Below are 16547 nucleotides of genomic sequence, written 5' to 3'. Positions count from 1 at the left end.
TACTAAAATGTCCTCCCTAATTGGGAAACAGTTTTTGTAGGTTTGCTAGGCCTCTCGACTCCAGTTCCATGCTGAGTTCTCTGAGCAAGAAAGCGATTTTAAAGGTATTTCCCAAAATGTAAATATTGCAGTTTAAACCTAATTTTTTGTTTGTGCATTTCAGTCCTCGCTCCTCAGTGCCATACTGGGAGAACTGAGCCAGGAAAGTGGTGTCATCAAAGTCAAAGGAGAGCTTACATACACTTCTCAGCAACCCTGGATTTTACCTGGTACAATTCGAAGCAACATCCTTTTTGGCAAGGAGCTCAACCTCAAGAAGTATGATAGAGTACTGAGAGCCTGTGCCCTAAAGAGAGTGAGAATCACCTTGAAGCATGCTTGTCAATAATACAGTCTTGTAGCAAAGTTAGAGCTATTTTGGCTTTCAGTACTCTGGTGCAAATGGGAATGTTGGGAAAAGTTGCTTTTGTACCCTGATCAGGACATGGACCTGCTGCCAGGTGGTGACCTGGCGATTGTCGGGGACAGAGGGGCCAATCTCAGCGGAGGACAGAAGGCAAGGGTCAGCTTAGCAAGGTGTGCTGGACAACAATACAGAAAAATGCCGGCTTATTTGGTAACAGTGACAGAGATAAAGTCTGTGTGTGCGTCTTTTTAGAGCAGTGTACCAGGATGCAGATATCTATTTGCTTGATGACCCTCTCAGTGCTGTGGATGCTGAGGTGGGCCGGCACCTCTTTGAGGAGTAAGTCCTGTTGCCAGCATCTTACTGTTGTTTGTGAAAAGAAGTTGGCAGTTTTTCATGTTATTTCTTCTCTGCAGGTGTATTTGTGGACTTCTGAGGAAGAAGCCTCGTATCCTGGTTACTCATCAGCTACAGTATCTGAAGGCTGCCGATCAGATCGTCGTCTTAAAGGAGGTGTGAGCTTGAGTTTTGATTTAAAATACAAAATATCAGCAACTTTATTAGGTACACTTATGTAACTTCTCATGAATGCAAACGTCTAATCATCCAGTCACATGGCAGGGTGTCAGTGCATTTAGGGCCAGGGCCAGTAAACAGGGAAAAATTGCATTTGTGTTTAGTTTTTTGGGTGATTTATAAAAGTTGGGCTGTTTTCTAACCACAGGGGGAATAAGTTCATGTCAGTATCAAGCACAAAAAGTATGACAGGCTTTTTTGGTGTTAAATATCAGCGCGATTAGGTGTAAATTGTGTGTTGCAAATTTTAGCCAATCAGTTTACACACTTGATTTAATAACTCTCCTCTATATATTTAGCAAAGGAACTTCCAGGAGAACATGTGCAACAGAGTCAGTGGCAAAAATCTCTGAGTTCGATTGGAAAAACGTTTCATAATCTGAAAAGGGATGAACTGAACTAATAATATGATAACCAGTACATCCGCCGTTCAAGGAGTTTTAATCACAGTTTGTATTATTAGACATAGATTTTGGCCACTGCTAAAAGTTTGTTATTTTGTATGATGTATTGTATTTAAAAGCTCGCTAACACTTCAACAGTTCTATACCCCAAATTATTATGTTTTAAAACAAAGAAAAAATAAAATCAACCTAAAAAAATGAACTTCTGCTCCTTTTTTTGTACTTAATATCTCCATTTAAAGATGAAATTTATGAATTCCTGCCATCTAATTAGTATACATGGCCATGTTCAATGTAATATTAAATTGATTAGCATTAAACTAGCATTAAAGCTAGGCAAAAGGCACAATGTACTTTTCTACTTTAACAGGAGTGTTTCGTAATAGTTTGGTTTTTTGCAACACTGTTGCCCTTTTGCAATACATTTTTTGACTTTGAGGAAAATAAGTTAAAAATAAGTTAAAATGCCAAAAAAAAAAAAATAATAATAAGCCAAAACTGTTAATTTCTTTGTCTACGAGTTTGTTATTGGTAATATTAGCAGTAGTACATTTTCTTGAGCCTACATTTTATGTTGCCTACAGAATCTTTATGACAATATAAATCAGCTATGCCGTTATTAACTGCATTTCTTTTCTCTCTGTCAGGGCCAGATGGTGGCCCGAGGGACCTACAGTGAGTTGCAGGGCTCTGGACTAGATTTCACCTCTCTGCTCAAGGAGGATAAGGACCAGGACGAGCAGAGGCAGAACACCACTCCTCTCTCAGGCCCCGTCTCCGGCCTCCCCCACGCACTCTCTGACAACTCATCTATGTCTTCCCTTTCTTCCTCTCGTTACTCTTTGATTGAGGGAACAGAGCCACTTGCAATGGTAGGTGTATGTAAAGCACTAGATTTTAATTGGAAAAAGGTTTTTAACCAGGCATGTATAAAACTCCTCATGTGCCTGCCTGCTGTGCATCCTTTAAGCCACTAGAGTGCAGGAGAAGCTAACTTTTCCTGCTTACCGTTCACTACAGCCTGCTTTGAAGTGTTGCTAGATGACTGGAATTGACACTAGTGTCTATTTCTAGGTAGTGCAACCAACAAAGGAGGAAAGCCGCTTTGAAGGCAACGTCGGCCTGCATATGTATGTGAAATATTTCATGGCAGGTGCTAACTTCCTGGTCCTCTTGGTCCTCATTTTATTGAATGCCCTTGCACATGTGAGTTTACTTTTTACTTTCTATCATTATTGCAAAAATACAAAGGATTATTAATTTTTAACATAAGATTATTTGTAGTGACATTAGCAGTTTTGTTGTTTTCTTAATGTTTGACCTAAAAACATCTATGTTTTGTTTTGTTTTTTTAGCTTACATTTGTTCTGCAGGACTGGTGGCTTGCGTGCTGGTGAGGATTTGTTTTTTTGCAAAAATAAATACATTAAGTAATTTAAAAAAAATCAAATAATGGGATTCATAAGTGAACTGGGCGCATTTACCTGGACTGAAAATGGTTTAATAGAACATAAGTGAACAAAACTGTCTTTCTTGACTTTATCTGTCACTTGTTGAAACTGACCTTGTGCTTCGAGATGGGAGGAATGTGTGTTGTGTAGTGCCTTCACGTTGCAGCTTTATTCCTTTGTTGTGTTTATTTGTCCTTGTGGATTTTTGTTTCTTTTGTGACTTGACTCGACAGGGCCTCTGAACAGAAGCACATCAGTGTGACCGAGGACCTCAATGGCAGCTTCCCTCGGCAGCTGGACCTTGACCTGTACCTAGGTGTTTACGCAGGTGAAGCTCACTGAGCGCATATTGCTTTTTGTGTACTCCTGAATCTCTGAATACCGCAGCCATTCAATGAACAGATCCACAGTTCTTTGGCTGTAGCCCAAGGCCTTCAAGGCCCAGTGTATGTGTACATGGGCCTCAGCTGTACAGCGAGATAGCAGTGCCTTTCTTGTTCTCTGCCGTTGGATTGCTCCGATTGCCTCCTTGTGACTCTCAGCCTCTTCACTCGCTCAGGCTTTGTGCTCACAGTGGTAAATCAGCATTCAAGCAAATGAAAAAAAAAAAAACACAAATGAAGAGGAAAAAAATGTGTTTTTGTGCGTACAGTATGCTCAACAATGTCACTTGAAATGCATAGCTAATCACAGAACAAGCACAAGGATAAGACTATGCTGTGCTGATGTTAGTTTTTGTATTTTTGTCAGGTTTAACAGCCACTTCAGTTGTGTTTGGCTTCGTACGCAGTCTGATCTTCTTCAATGTCCTGGTGAGCTCGGCCCAGACCCTTCACAACAACATGTTTAACGCCATCCTCCGGACGCCAATACGTTTTTTTGACATCAACCCAATTGGTAAGTGGCTCACCAGCCTTTCGCGTTCACATTTTAATGACATAGCCTTTTTTATAGCATGGTCAGTGATATGAGATGTTTATATCCAGAAGGACCTGCATCCAGTCGTTGCTGGAACATCTGGCCACTAGAGAGCAGACTGCTCCTTACTTTGTCATGTTTTCATCCACTTAAAAACATTCAAATACTTTTCTTTATCCTCTATAATTTGTCATGGCTATCAGGTTTCTTATGATGTAATCATTTATACATTCATGTTTTGTTTTTTATTTTTAATTAATATTTTAATCTGCTTAATTAAGATGTTTTTCCCATGTTAGGTTTTTAAACAGTCATGTTTTATTTAATGTGAATAAACAATATAAACAACTCATAAATATTTATCTAAGATGTATAATAATAATAAAGAAGTTTAAAATGAAATGATTGTAAAAGTCACTGCTGGCAGGTAAAGACTGTGCAAGCAAGATGTTAATTGTGTCAAAACGGTGGTGATATGACTTCATTTTTTAGCCATAATGTACTTAGAACCAGCAAAGAAACTGCTATCTATTTCATTGTGAGCCTGAACAAAAACAGCAAACAATCAGATTGAATATATGGTGTTTGCAGTAGATCTTGGACGGTGTTGCGTGTGGATTATAAAGAAGTGTAAATAGAGACATATTTGCTTTGTGCGCTGTATCAGAAATGTTGATTATTTCATTAGCTTTGTAGGCTGGAGCTGCTGGGTCACTAAAGCTGGCAGATGGACGTCATTTTAAAAGTGAGCAAACACTCCAAACGTGTCTGACTTTACTCAGGGAGGGAAGCAGTTCTTTTTTCTTTATTTTTTTTAAATAGGCGTCAATGAATGTGAGTGGATAATTCAAGATTTGCTTAAATTAGCTTTTTTTCCCCTCTTCTCCATAATTTATCTCCATAATATTAGTGCATTAATTAAAGACCTGTTTTAATTAGGTGAAGTAATGTCACTACAATCTGTCATTCATATCCAAAGTCAACTGTCAAGTGGCCCACTTTGATAACTTTAATTTTTCTGGAGCATTGTTCACCCGTCAGTAGATAATTACTCTGCCTAATCTCCTCATAGTGACATGCGTGTACAACACAATCAGCTTGGGTGGGAATTCTCAACAAGAAGGGGAACTTGTATCTGTATAATGAGTCATAATAAGCTGGTAACACAAGTCTAAATATGATTTGAGGGTGTTCAGGAGCTTGTGGTTTCTGCTAGCATTAGAAGTGGGTGTAGCGACAAAGCTTTTCTTTGCAAAGCTGTGTTTGGAGCAAACACCGCGTGTCTTAATCTTTGACTTTTGTTTTTACTGCCGCCGTTGTGTTATGCATTGGACTACCTGGCAGCTTATCTGGGTGTGCCTTGCTCGGTAATCTATGCACAGGAGGAGAACAAACACTTTGAATAATGTAATAATCTGTTTAATAGCGCAGCAAAGGAGAGGCTTAACAGACACTGCTATCTGATCGCTGTTGTGCTGCTATCAGTAACCATTGTGTGACCAGTCCAGTCATTACAGCTCGGTTGCTAGTCTGGCAAACAACACTATGTTTGACTGGATTTACACACACACACACACACACACACACACACACACACACACACACACACACACACACACACACACACACACACACACACAACTATCCCGGAGTCTGCGTTTCCTTTTTCCTCCATTCAGTCAGCAATAAATTAAGAAAATATATGTCAGTATTTTTATTTGCACTGTGTAAATAAATTCAACGTACTTATATTTTACCCCCCCCCCCCCTTCTTTTGTTATGTATTTTTAATTAATTTATTACCTCAAGTAAAAAAGCATCATGACAAAAGCAGCTGTTGTCAGCTCCTCTTCTTCCCTTCCTAATGTTTTCTTTCTGTCTAAACACTTTTGTTCTTTAAAAAAAAAACACCCTGCCACTTCCATCACAGCGTTTACATTCACTACTGTCTTGTCGTAAGTGTGAGTGATTTGTAACTGTGTGCACATGTGTTGTTAAGGATTTGACAGCTGTTTACATGTGTAAGTGATAGGTGCGCTGCTGCTGCTGCTGCTGCTGCTGCTGCTGAACAGGCCCGGTGTTTGATAGCCGTCCTCAGAGTTAAAGGTTACCATTTCAAGCGTCGCTGCACAAAGGTCTTATTTGTTATTCTGTGAATGTGGTTTATAACAATGGAGTACAGCTGTGGTGAATTATGATTGACGGAGAGGTATTGTGGCTCTTCTGTATCTGCCACTGAATACCACTGCGCCATTTAAATCTGTGACTGTGTTATCTTTTGTGCTGCACAGACATAGTTGATTTCCAAGTTGGTGCTTTCAGTGATTAAAACTCTTTTTCGCGTTGTGACAGTACTCTTTGATAATTTTAGAGATGACAGAAACCACAAGCAGCTTTTTCCTCCGTTTTATTATTTTAAATGGCTTTAAATATTCATGTTGCCCCGTTTGAGTAATGTGTACAGTCTTATTGCAGCTGTTCATCCAAATGTGATCCATTTAGAGCAGCACAGACAGCGGTGGATGTGTTGAGCTGATGTTGATCCCTGTAATTTAGTGTCATTGAGTGGGCTAATCCCCTCAGAGACTGCAGGCCAGGGCTTCAGCTCATCAGCACAGTCGAGGAGTGGAGTTTCAGTCAACACATGCACAGACACACATCCACAGCCCTGTCTCCCATCAGCATAGTGGGCCATCTCAGAGCTGGGTGTTGCTGTTGACGCAGTGAACATTAGATCTTCTGTAGTCACTGATGTGAGATTCTAATTGTGTCCACAGAGGCAATGTTTTTAATGTCTGTATTTCAGGTCTGGGATGCAAGAGTGTTAGGAGTGAAGTGAAGGAAGTACTGCAGAGAGGATGATGATATCGAAGTGTGTAAATTGAATGTGGAGATGGAGCCGTGTGTGTGTGTGCAGTATGGCTGATAGGGCTCCCCCTCGCTCTGCACTTCCACTATTTAATTGCATGAAAGGGAAGGAGAGGAGATTGCAGGAGCCTGGCGGTGTGAGCGAAGAGAATGGATTTAGAATGTATTAGTATTGGCAGCAAGGCGCCGGCGGTGGGAGGCTGCCCCAGGCCTCCGGGCCCTTCATGGAAGTGCAGGTGAGCCGTGCCACCTCCAGCCTTGGCAGCCCCCTCCCTAGTATTTCTTCATTATCACACTTGTCTCACTGAAGGGCCCCTCCAACTGCACTGGGGCCCACACATGGAGCGGCTCTGAGTCGTCTCCTTATCTTGATGTTTACAGGGAACAGCGATTTGCCACACGCCCCGCTCTAGCCGGACCCCACTGTTCCACTTCTTTAAGTGTGATTGGGGGCCCTTCTCACCTAATATCTCCACCTAAGAGGCCACCTTAGTTGGGAGGGTTTGATATTTCCTGAGCCTGAAAAGTGGTGCAAATCACCCCTGGAGTCTTAAAGCATGAGAAATTGTTTGATACTAATGCTGCTGATATCCTGAAACGTCTATACCCCTCTGCACACAATAGGTGATATTGTTGACAACCACCCAGAGTGATTGAAGCCATTGTCCCACACCGATCTTACCTCATAGGCATTTCCAGTCAGTGAATGTCTTTGTGTAACTGCATCACTGTAATGTATCCCCTCTATAGTCTGTGCAGGATGGAGAAGGCTCTTTACTTCATCCCCTCTGAAACTCTGTGTTAACTGAGCCGCTTGTCAAACAGCTGATAGCTGACTGATGTTCTCTGCTCTAGCACCCTCTAACCATTGTATGATGTAACCCAGAGAAACCTATCCTTTTCTTATTGGCATTGTTTGTCAGATATGCATGAATTTGGGTCATCTATGGCTTAGACAGTAAAATTACGTAAAATATTATTGGAGCTTTCACAAACACAGTTTGACAAGTACTCCCCCCTTATTTCCAGACTAAAGCAGCGAAATTCTGCATTGGTATAGTAAGCGCTCTACCCCCTTGCTTGAACCCTCCCCTCGGGATGTCTGTATGCTAAAGGGGCACTCACACTGTGAATAAGATTAGTCTGCCTCCAAGTGTACAACATGCTTACGCCACTTGACTTTGAATCAGTGCTGATTTGGAGCATTGCTGGGTTGTTGCGGGGAATAATGCTCTGGCTGGGTTTTTGCAATGGCTGTTATGGGGAGCCCGGCCTCGTCTGCATGCATGTTTTTAGGCAGGAGCGGCATTTTGGATAAAGCTGTAAGCTGCTTACGGCCGTGGAGAGAGGTGATTACAGGGCCCACCTCCGTAGGACTGACTAAGAGGCTCGGAGGCAAGTTTTAGGTCAGCCGTGCCATGGCTCCACCACGCCTCCAGAGTGCCATGCCACCACATTCTGCCACCATGTTGCTCAGTGTTTCCTTTCTCTTTTCTTTTACCAAGTCACACCCTATTCCATGGTGTATTCTGTGAGCCTAGATAAACTCATCTGCATGCCTGTATTGGTTTGTTTAACTCTATCAGGGGTTGCACCCTGCATTTTGTGAGTACTGCTTTATTTACATTGACGTCAGACAGATATTACTGTGTGCATAGCCATTTGTCATAGTGGAATACAGCTGCTCTCCTAAATACATTAACAAACATCATGGCCGTATTTTAGGCACACTGCAGATTGTTTGTGTCTTTTGACCTTAGAAGAGTTCAAGCTGTGGCAGTGCTGCCGCTGCTCTGGTACCTGTTGTCTGCCTCTGAGAACCAGGGGTCTTCCTTCAGGGACAGAGATAGTAAAAGCCTTTCTGTCTTGCCTGCCTTTAAGGAAGTGTGCTTTGGGGATTGGCTATCAGTGACCCTGCAGTACACAGTGTGTGAAAGCAGCTGGAGTGTAATCTTATGTGCTGTGGGATCAGAATAGTGGAGCAAAGTTACTAAAGGAGTAACAATAAGGGGCTGCCACAGCACCTGCAGAGCACTAGCCAAAATAATGAACGACCGAGCAGATTGGAGGCAACTCAATTAACGTCACTGACACTGCCAGTCAGAACATAAAGGCAGGTACGCAGCTTCTGTTGGCCTTTTGTTCCCTAACAAAAGGTTCCCTCGTGTATTCAGCCAAGAGTAGGACAGTCTTTATGAATCACTAGATAAATAATGATTCATTGTTTAATCTAGATAGGCCTGTGTTTTCCATTTGATATCACACTGTATGTAACCTCTGTTCTATTAAGGGGACTCTGATAACAGTTGCTTAATAGTCTAAAGACACGAACGGAATTGAAACTAACAAAATATTGTTTTTATGAATGCAGAGTAGTTAATGGATAAAGCAGATCTGCATTTGGTTTAGATTTGTTGCTCCGAATGTCATATCTGAACCTGTAACAGTAAAAAACTTAATATGATAAATATTCAAGGAATTGCTTATTTTTTCAGCTCGCTTAAGTGCACTATTATTGTTGTACAAATGGCATAACAATATTGGCAATATAAGAAAAATGCTGTTTCTATTATAGAGATATTTTTTTAATCTGTTCTTTTGTGTTGTGCTTTTTCTCAGGAAGAATCCTCAACAGGTTTTCGAAGGACATCGGTTACCTGGACTCTCTGCTTCCATGGACGTTTGTGGACTTTATCCAGGTGAGTCTCACCTCGGCAGGTTTGGTTGCTGGCGCAGCAGCATGGGGAGGCCATTTCATGCCTGGCTAAACCTGCTTTGTGGTCCGGGTCCCCTAATCTGGAAACAATTACTGTAGGATTACCCGCCAGCGCAGCCCAGCGCCTGCACAGATTTAATAAAAGTGTGCACATAGGCTGAGGGTGTGGCTCCCTCAGCGTGGCACAACAGAAGTGGCATCTTCAGAGAATGTGTAAGGAGAATAAGGAAGTGATTGGAAGAGAGAAAGGGACCAAAGAGGAAATAAAGCCACATGATGGGTCAGATGTGGAAGGGAAAATAGTGGAAATGTCAGGAGAGGGTGAAGTGAGGATATTGTGTCGAGTGGCAAAGAGAAAAAGTCTGACATGAAGTGTTTACAGGAGTACACCTGGACTTTCGCCTCTTAGCCCAATTCGCTTAATGCTTAACAGGTCTTATTGACCTGCTAGCCAAGGGCCACCCTGATGCAAGCCCAGGTTAGGTTACCAAATGCCACCCTGCCACCATGACAGCCATCTCCCACGAAACCCTGCGGAGATGAGCCAGCTCATGCACCTAGCGCCACAAAGAAGGGAATGTTCGCTGCACAATTCGAGGTAGAGGAGCAGGCGTGGCTCCTTGGTTCGGGCCAAAGAATAGAACAAAGGCGCGCTGAAAATGAATCCCCCCTCCACAATGCCTGAATGATGTTTGTGGCAGATACCCATCTCACAGTAGACAAAAGCCATCTTAAATGCTGAAAGCACAAAAGAATAAACGCACAAAAGCTTTTTGTCTGCTATAGTTCCCCTCATTTTGATAATAAGGTGAATAATGGTTAAAGTAAAATAATAACTTTTGTAGAGGGCCAATAGGTCCAACCAACAACAGTGAGAGTAGACCACGTCCTGACATAAAACACAGATGGGTTTCAGCTGTGCACTTTTACTTGAATTTCTCCTGCTTTCCTCTTTTTTCTAACTGTGTCTTGATGTAAAAGAAATAAAATCTAGACCAGGCCATGTCAAAATCAGACTGGATATGTGCGCATTAGTCTTTTGCTGTAGCTGAAAGTGGGATGTGATTGTTAGAGTGGACAAAGGTAGCATCCTTTGGACAAAGCACTTTTGTTTGTGCTGCTTTCTGCTCTTGTTTGCAGGTGTCTTTCACGGAGCAGCCTTTAATGCTTTCAGGAAGGAAGATTTTCACTCTTTTTTTTATCAAAGTATTAGCTGTTGAGAAAAGCTGCTGATCTCCACTATTGTTGCTCATTCGTGGAGGGACGTTTCCCCATAGTTATTGTCTAAATGGTTGTCAGAAGGGAATAAAGTGAAACTTCATAAACAATGCCCTAACTGGTTTATCTCTTTCTATGGAGAGAGGCCGCTTCTGTGTGGGGATTTGTGCCTTAGCCTCTCCCCCCTCCTTTCTATGGTGGAGTAAGCACTTCACAGCCCTTCAGCACTGCCCCCCAAACCTGCCTAACAAGGGGATTCCCTCAAGCTGGGGGAACCTGGTTACACCCCAGAGCCCTATTTTTCACAGGTCTCATTTAGTAGTAATTTAGTATATTGGGGGAAAAGCCTCTTTCTCTTCCATCTTTATGGTCAGGGGACAAAGACAGAAATGTCAATTAAAAACACCTCAGGCTTTGGGAACTGTCAGCTTTTGTGTGGACTTGACCTTTAAATCCTGGGTTGCCTCTATTTTCACAGAGAGGGCAGAGGAGGAGGCCAAGACAATAGGGGGTGAGTACAGGGGTCTTTCAGCGGATTTTTGTGTGAAGGCTCTTGACCAAGTCGCACCACCAACTGTTGGGACCTGCACTGCATTTATAGCCCTGCTTATCCAGGCAAAATTCAGTTTGTCCGGATGTTTTCACTAAGACACCAGCTGACTTAAGTGTGACCCAGCCTGCTCTTGCCAACGCTAATTCCTTATAAAGACGGGAATAAACAAATTACGGCAATAAACCCTTTTGTGTGCGTGTGAGAAAGAGCAAAAAAAGAAACAGAGACAAACCAAGCACTGAAGGGCTGAACACGCACACAAGTGCAGAGAAAAGACAGCTATTGTCTAAAGAAACACTGGCGGGTGGATCGTTGTGTGAGTCTCTATATTGTGGCACATTGTGTATCAGGCCTCTTTAGTGGCTTTGTGGGATATGAGAACTGCTGACGTAATCGTGGACGCTGTAGGATGGGATTTCACCTGGCTTTCTCTGCTTCTTTACCACGCTGGCGACTAAAGACTGCACTGGCTCCAGGCATTACACAGGTTAGCCTGAGAAACACAGAAGATGGTCCAGTGGAAACATATATAGGCTGTGCCATTAACCCTCTTTGAGCATTGTTTTTATGACAGTGCCTTTGTGACACAGAAAGGTGAGCGGCGGCCTTAGGATCACTGACCTATGCTTGTCTCCCTGAAAAATAAAGCGAAACAGAGGAAAACATCATCATGTGACCCTGCGTGTGTATTTGTGTGCGCTTAACTGGCCACTCAGCAATACCACACATGGTCATTTGATGGCGAGCACCGGCCAGCAAAAGCTTCCCGTGTGAGTATGTGTGGTCTCCCATGATGCTGTGGTCCAGCACCTCAGCTGGTCTGACTCAGAATGCAGGCCAGACCCAGGGCCCTTTGAGCCTGGGAACTGACACAACAAAGTCCCAATCTAATCTTGAATCTCACCTCACGTCAGAATGACGAGGACAATGAATTCTAGGCTGACTTTTGTATTTCTGAATTGTTGCTTTTTGTGTGTGTGTGTTGTTTTCAGGAGGGAAAAAAAAGGCTGAATGAATTTGCTGGACACTAGTGATTTATAGTAGAGAGTGAGGGGAGACCACATTTCAAAGCCTTTCTCTTATTTCCAAAATGGGGTTGGAAATCAGCAGCTTGACTGAGCCCAAATAAGTGACTTCTTTTACCTTTTCACAGCACACAAAGGCCTAATCCTAGGACTACTTGAGCCACCAATGTAGACAGCGTCTGAGACCACCACAGTATGTGTCAGACCTTCCTCACCACACACAAAACACATTGACTGCAGCTTTATGAAGTGAAAATGGCCCAGAAAGGGAAAATGTGAAGGAGGTGTCCACAGTCATTTCACCCAAAGAAAAGCCACAGCATCTGGGCATTTAATGCTAAAATAAAGCCCAAACACAGAGTAGAATGGATTGGGTCACTTGTATTGTTCCAGAGCCCAAGTGGAACGGCCCTGTTTTGTTTCAGTACCACTGACCCTTGCAACTTATTGTGCTGCTCAGTCACAGAAAAAGTGTGGAGTTTAAAAAAAAAAAAGAAGAAAAAATTCCAACGATGACAGAGGACTTCTTTTGAGAATTTTTCTTTACCACGCTCACCCCTCATTTCCTGTTTTGTTTGCACTTCTTTCCCAGTGGCAAATATTGCACACTGTCAGTAAATAAAGGGAGGATGAAAAAGGGAGTTGTAAAAAGCATAATGATTCCGTCTGTCCGGAGGGATGTTTAATTAAAGCGAAGTGTTTATTTTCAGCTGGTGAACAACAGTCGCTATCATTGCCGAACACAAATATAGCAATTAACTCCAATTTTCTACATTTATTTGGACATCAAAGAGCTGATAGAATAATTGAGAAAATAAAGCAATTAGGGTCAGCAGAGATCTGAATGGTCTTTGGACACAGCAGTGCGCCCAGTTTGCCTGAATGACTGAATCGCATGCGTGCGGTAGCTTTCTTTTCTCGCTAAAGAGCTATTAGAGCTAATTCTTTATTTAAACAGTTTGTATACAAAACCTTTCATCCTTTTATCCACTTTTATGTGCAGCGGGATGTGGCTTTGGGAGTTTTCTGTTCCTGTGTGGTTTCATAGGAGATATGGATGTGGTCTGAGGGGGTGAGGTGTATACTTGTAGGCTCACTTATCAGAGTCATCTGTGTGTAGTGTGGGTGGGGGCCACGGTGTCCCCGATCCTGACACGATAAGCGCCAAACCACGCAAATGGATCACATCAAACAGGGCCTTGGCGACAGTGGGCCCTGGGGAGCAGGAGGAGGCAAGGCTTGTATCTAATGGTTCCTGTTCCTCCTACGGTCCCCTTAGATGACCCCACTGTTAGATAAAGCCAGCCTGGCTCAGACGTTTGTGGCCACTGCTGAAATGGGCCCAATTAGAATTCAGATTAACCAACCAGCAAAATGTGAATGAGCAGTGTCACTGTGTCACCAGTCATCAACTGGGTAGTGAAAGAAAAACAGTGTAGGTGATAAGACATTTGTTCAGTTAATATTTGATCCCCGCAAGGGAAGGCTGGATAACACGCGGTAATGGCCTGTGTGCCACCATCTCACTTTGCAGTCTGGTAGCCTTCCATCAAGGCTAAGATTGAAACTTATGTACTGTGAAATTCTTGGGATCAGTTGTGCTCAGTAGCTTCGACTCACTGTTTGATTGTGTGGGCTCCACTACTGCAATGGTTAGACTAGTAATTCCCTCTTATCTGAACTGCAAATGGAATTGACTGGCTTTTCATCATAAAACTACACTGAAAGTGATCATGCTTAAATGTGTGCTTAAGTAGCAGATAACATCCGTAATTAAGGTGCTAAATTAAATTTTCATCTCTCTGGGCTAGTCTGAGTCCACTGAAGGTAACAGTATGATCCTAATCTCCACGTTTTAGGATTCATCTTTTTGGATGTATCTAATTTCAGGGTGTGAGGTTTCAGTCGAACACAACGTATGCCTTTCGGTTAGGAAGTGTTCTTCCAACCCACATTAATGGCTGGAAGAAATGTTGATATACAGTGGGGCAAAAAAGTATTTAGTCAGCCACCGATTGTGCAAGTTCCCCCACTTAAATGATGACAGAGGTCAGTAATTTGCACCAGAGGTACACTTCAACTGTGAGAGACAGAATGTGAAAAAAAAAATCCATGAATCCACATGGTAGGATTTGTAAAGAATTTATTCGTAAATCAGGGTGGAAAATAAGTATTTGGTCACCTCAAACAAGGAAAATCTCTGGCTCTCACAGACCTGTAACGTCTTCTGTAAGAAGCTTTTCTGTCCCCCACTCGTTACCTGTATGAATGGCACCTGTTTGAACTCATCATCTGTATAAAAGACACCTGTCCACAGCCTCAAACAGTCAGACTCCAAACTCCGCCATGGCCAAGACCAAAGAGCTTTCGAAGGACACCAGGAAAAGTATTGTAGACCTGCACCAGACTGGGAAGAGTGAATCTACAATAGGCAAGCAGCTTGGTGTGAAAAAATCAACTGTGGGAGCAATCATCAGAAAATGGAAGACATACAAGACCACTGATAATCTCCCTCGATCTGGGGCTCCACGCAAGATCTCATCCCGTGGGGTCAAAATGATCATGAGAACGGTGAGCAAAGATCCCAGAACCACACGGGGGGACCTGGTGAATGACCTGCAGAGAGCTGGGACCAAAGTAACAAAGGTCACCATCAGTAACACACTACAACGGCAGGGAATCAAATCCCGCAGTGCCAGATGTGTTCCGCTGCTGAAGCCAGTGCATGTCCAGGCCCGTCTGAAGTTTGCCAGAGAGCACATGGATGATACAGCAGAGGATTGGGAGAATGTCATGTGGTCAGATGAAACCAAAGTAGAACTTTTTGGTATAAACTCAACTCGTCGTGTTTGGAGGAAGAAGAATACTGAGTTGCATCCCAAGAACACCATACCTACTGTGAAGCATGGGGGTGGAAACATCATGCTATGGGGCTGTTTTTCTGCCAAGGGGACAGGACGACTGATCCGTGTTAAGGACAGAATGAATGGGGCCATGTATCGTGAGATTTTGAGCCAAAACCTCCTTCCATCAGTGAGAACTTTGAAGATGAAACGAGGCTGGGTCTTCCAACATGACAATGATCCAAAACACACCGCCCGGGCAACAAAGGAGTGGCTCCGTAAGAAGCATTTGAAAGTCCTGGAGTGGCCTAGCCAGTCTCCAGACCTCAACCCCATAGAAAATCTGTGGCGGGAGTTGAAAGTCCGTGTTGCTCGGCGACAACCCCAGAACATCACTGCTCTCGAGAAGATCTGCATGGAGGAATGGGCCAAAATACCAGCTACTGTGTGTGCAAACCTGGTAAAGACCTATAGTAAACGTTTGAGCTCTGTTATTGCCAACAAAGGTTATGTTACAAAGTATTGAGTTGTATTTTTGTTATTGACCAAATACTTATTTTCCACCCTGATTTACGAATAAATTCTTTACAAATCCTACCATGTGGATTCATGGATTTATTTTTCACATTCTGTCTCTCACAGTTGAAGTGTACCTCTGGTGCAAATTACTGACCTCTGTCATCATTTTAGGTGGGGGAACTTGCACAATCGGTGGCTGACTAAATACTTTTTTGCCCCACTGTACTTCAAGTAAAGGAAATTATTAAGACCACAATGGTAAACAAGAGACATTATTAACAGAAGTCATGTGCCCTTGTTAAATAAAAAGTGCAGGATTATTTAAAAAAAAAAAAAAGTATTATAGAAAAAAAGTACTCGGAATTAAAAGAGGAGACATTACTTCTCCTTGGTGAAAATGCTTAACAAATAAAAAGTAAGGAAACAAACCAAAAACTGTGTTTTCTTAAATCTTTAGTAATGTATTATGTTTTACTACTACATGTCTGTGCTACAGTATTGTTTTGCTGTGTTTATGCTGTTGGCCACAAAATTAAATCAATACTATGCTTTTCTGGTGTCATGGTAGCCGATTGCTAGGTGGTTGCCAGGCAACCTGATGGCATATTTATATATAATGTATAAATTAAGATTTACTGATACAAATTAGAACTTGTCATTGCAAAAGAAAAATTACACCCAAACTTTAACCCTTTGCTAGCTGGTTGCTAGGTAACCTGAATACATCATATGCAACATAGATGAGAACCTTAAGATGTACCGGCACAGTGCCAAGTTTGGTGGCTCACTTCAAGTTTACTTGATGGTGATTGAAGAAACAATGAGACAGACAAATTTATTTTGAGTGTTGTATCAAGGTAAATATATCCCAACACTTTTAATGTAAAAAAAATGTAATTGAAGTAGATTACATTTCCCTTTTGAAATGTAATATAATTTTCTAAATAAAGTGAACATAACAAAAATCTTAAAAATGTGAGGTGTTCTTTTTTTATGGCAGCACCCTTTCCTCAAAAGTAGTTTATTTTTTTTCTCAACTGGTGTTTAATA

General features: G+C 42.3%; 1 protein-coding gene across 2 annotated transcripts in view; it reads left to right on the top strand.

Annotated features, from left to right (window-relative positions):
* LOC146690801 (ATP-binding cassette sub-family C member 4-like) overlaps positions 1-16547 on the top strand; it is a 39070-nt gene that overhangs the window by 6119 nt on the left and 16404 nt on the right. For both annotated transcript variants that reach the window (XM_085433897.1, XM_085433896.1), the window contains exons 11-20: positions 164-355; positions 482-576; positions 659-745; positions 823-919; positions 2034-2262; positions 2465-2592; positions 2742-2779; positions 3071-3165; positions 3588-3734; positions 9243-9322. In XM_085433897.1, the coding sequence (XP_085290023.1) occupies positions 164-355; positions 482-576; positions 659-745; positions 823-919; positions 2034-2262; positions 2465-2592; positions 2742-2779; positions 3071-3165; positions 3588-3734; positions 9243-9322 (1188 nt within the window). The remainder of the gene's footprint in view (positions 1-163; positions 356-481; positions 577-658; positions 746-822; positions 920-2033; positions 2263-2464; positions 2593-2741; positions 2780-3070; positions 3166-3587; positions 3735-9242; positions 9323-16547) is intronic.

This window comes from Copadichromis virginalis, linkage group LG16 (genome assembly GCF_057382275.1).
Source record: "Copadichromis virginalis isolate Kocher_CV1m ecotype Utaka linkage group LG16, C_Virginalis_male_GT1.1, whole genome shotgun sequence".
NCBI classification, from domain to species: Eukaryota; Metazoa; Chordata; class Actinopteri; order Cichliformes; family Cichlidae; genus Copadichromis; species Copadichromis virginalis.
This window is presented reverse-complemented; position numbering and strand designations above follow the sequence as displayed.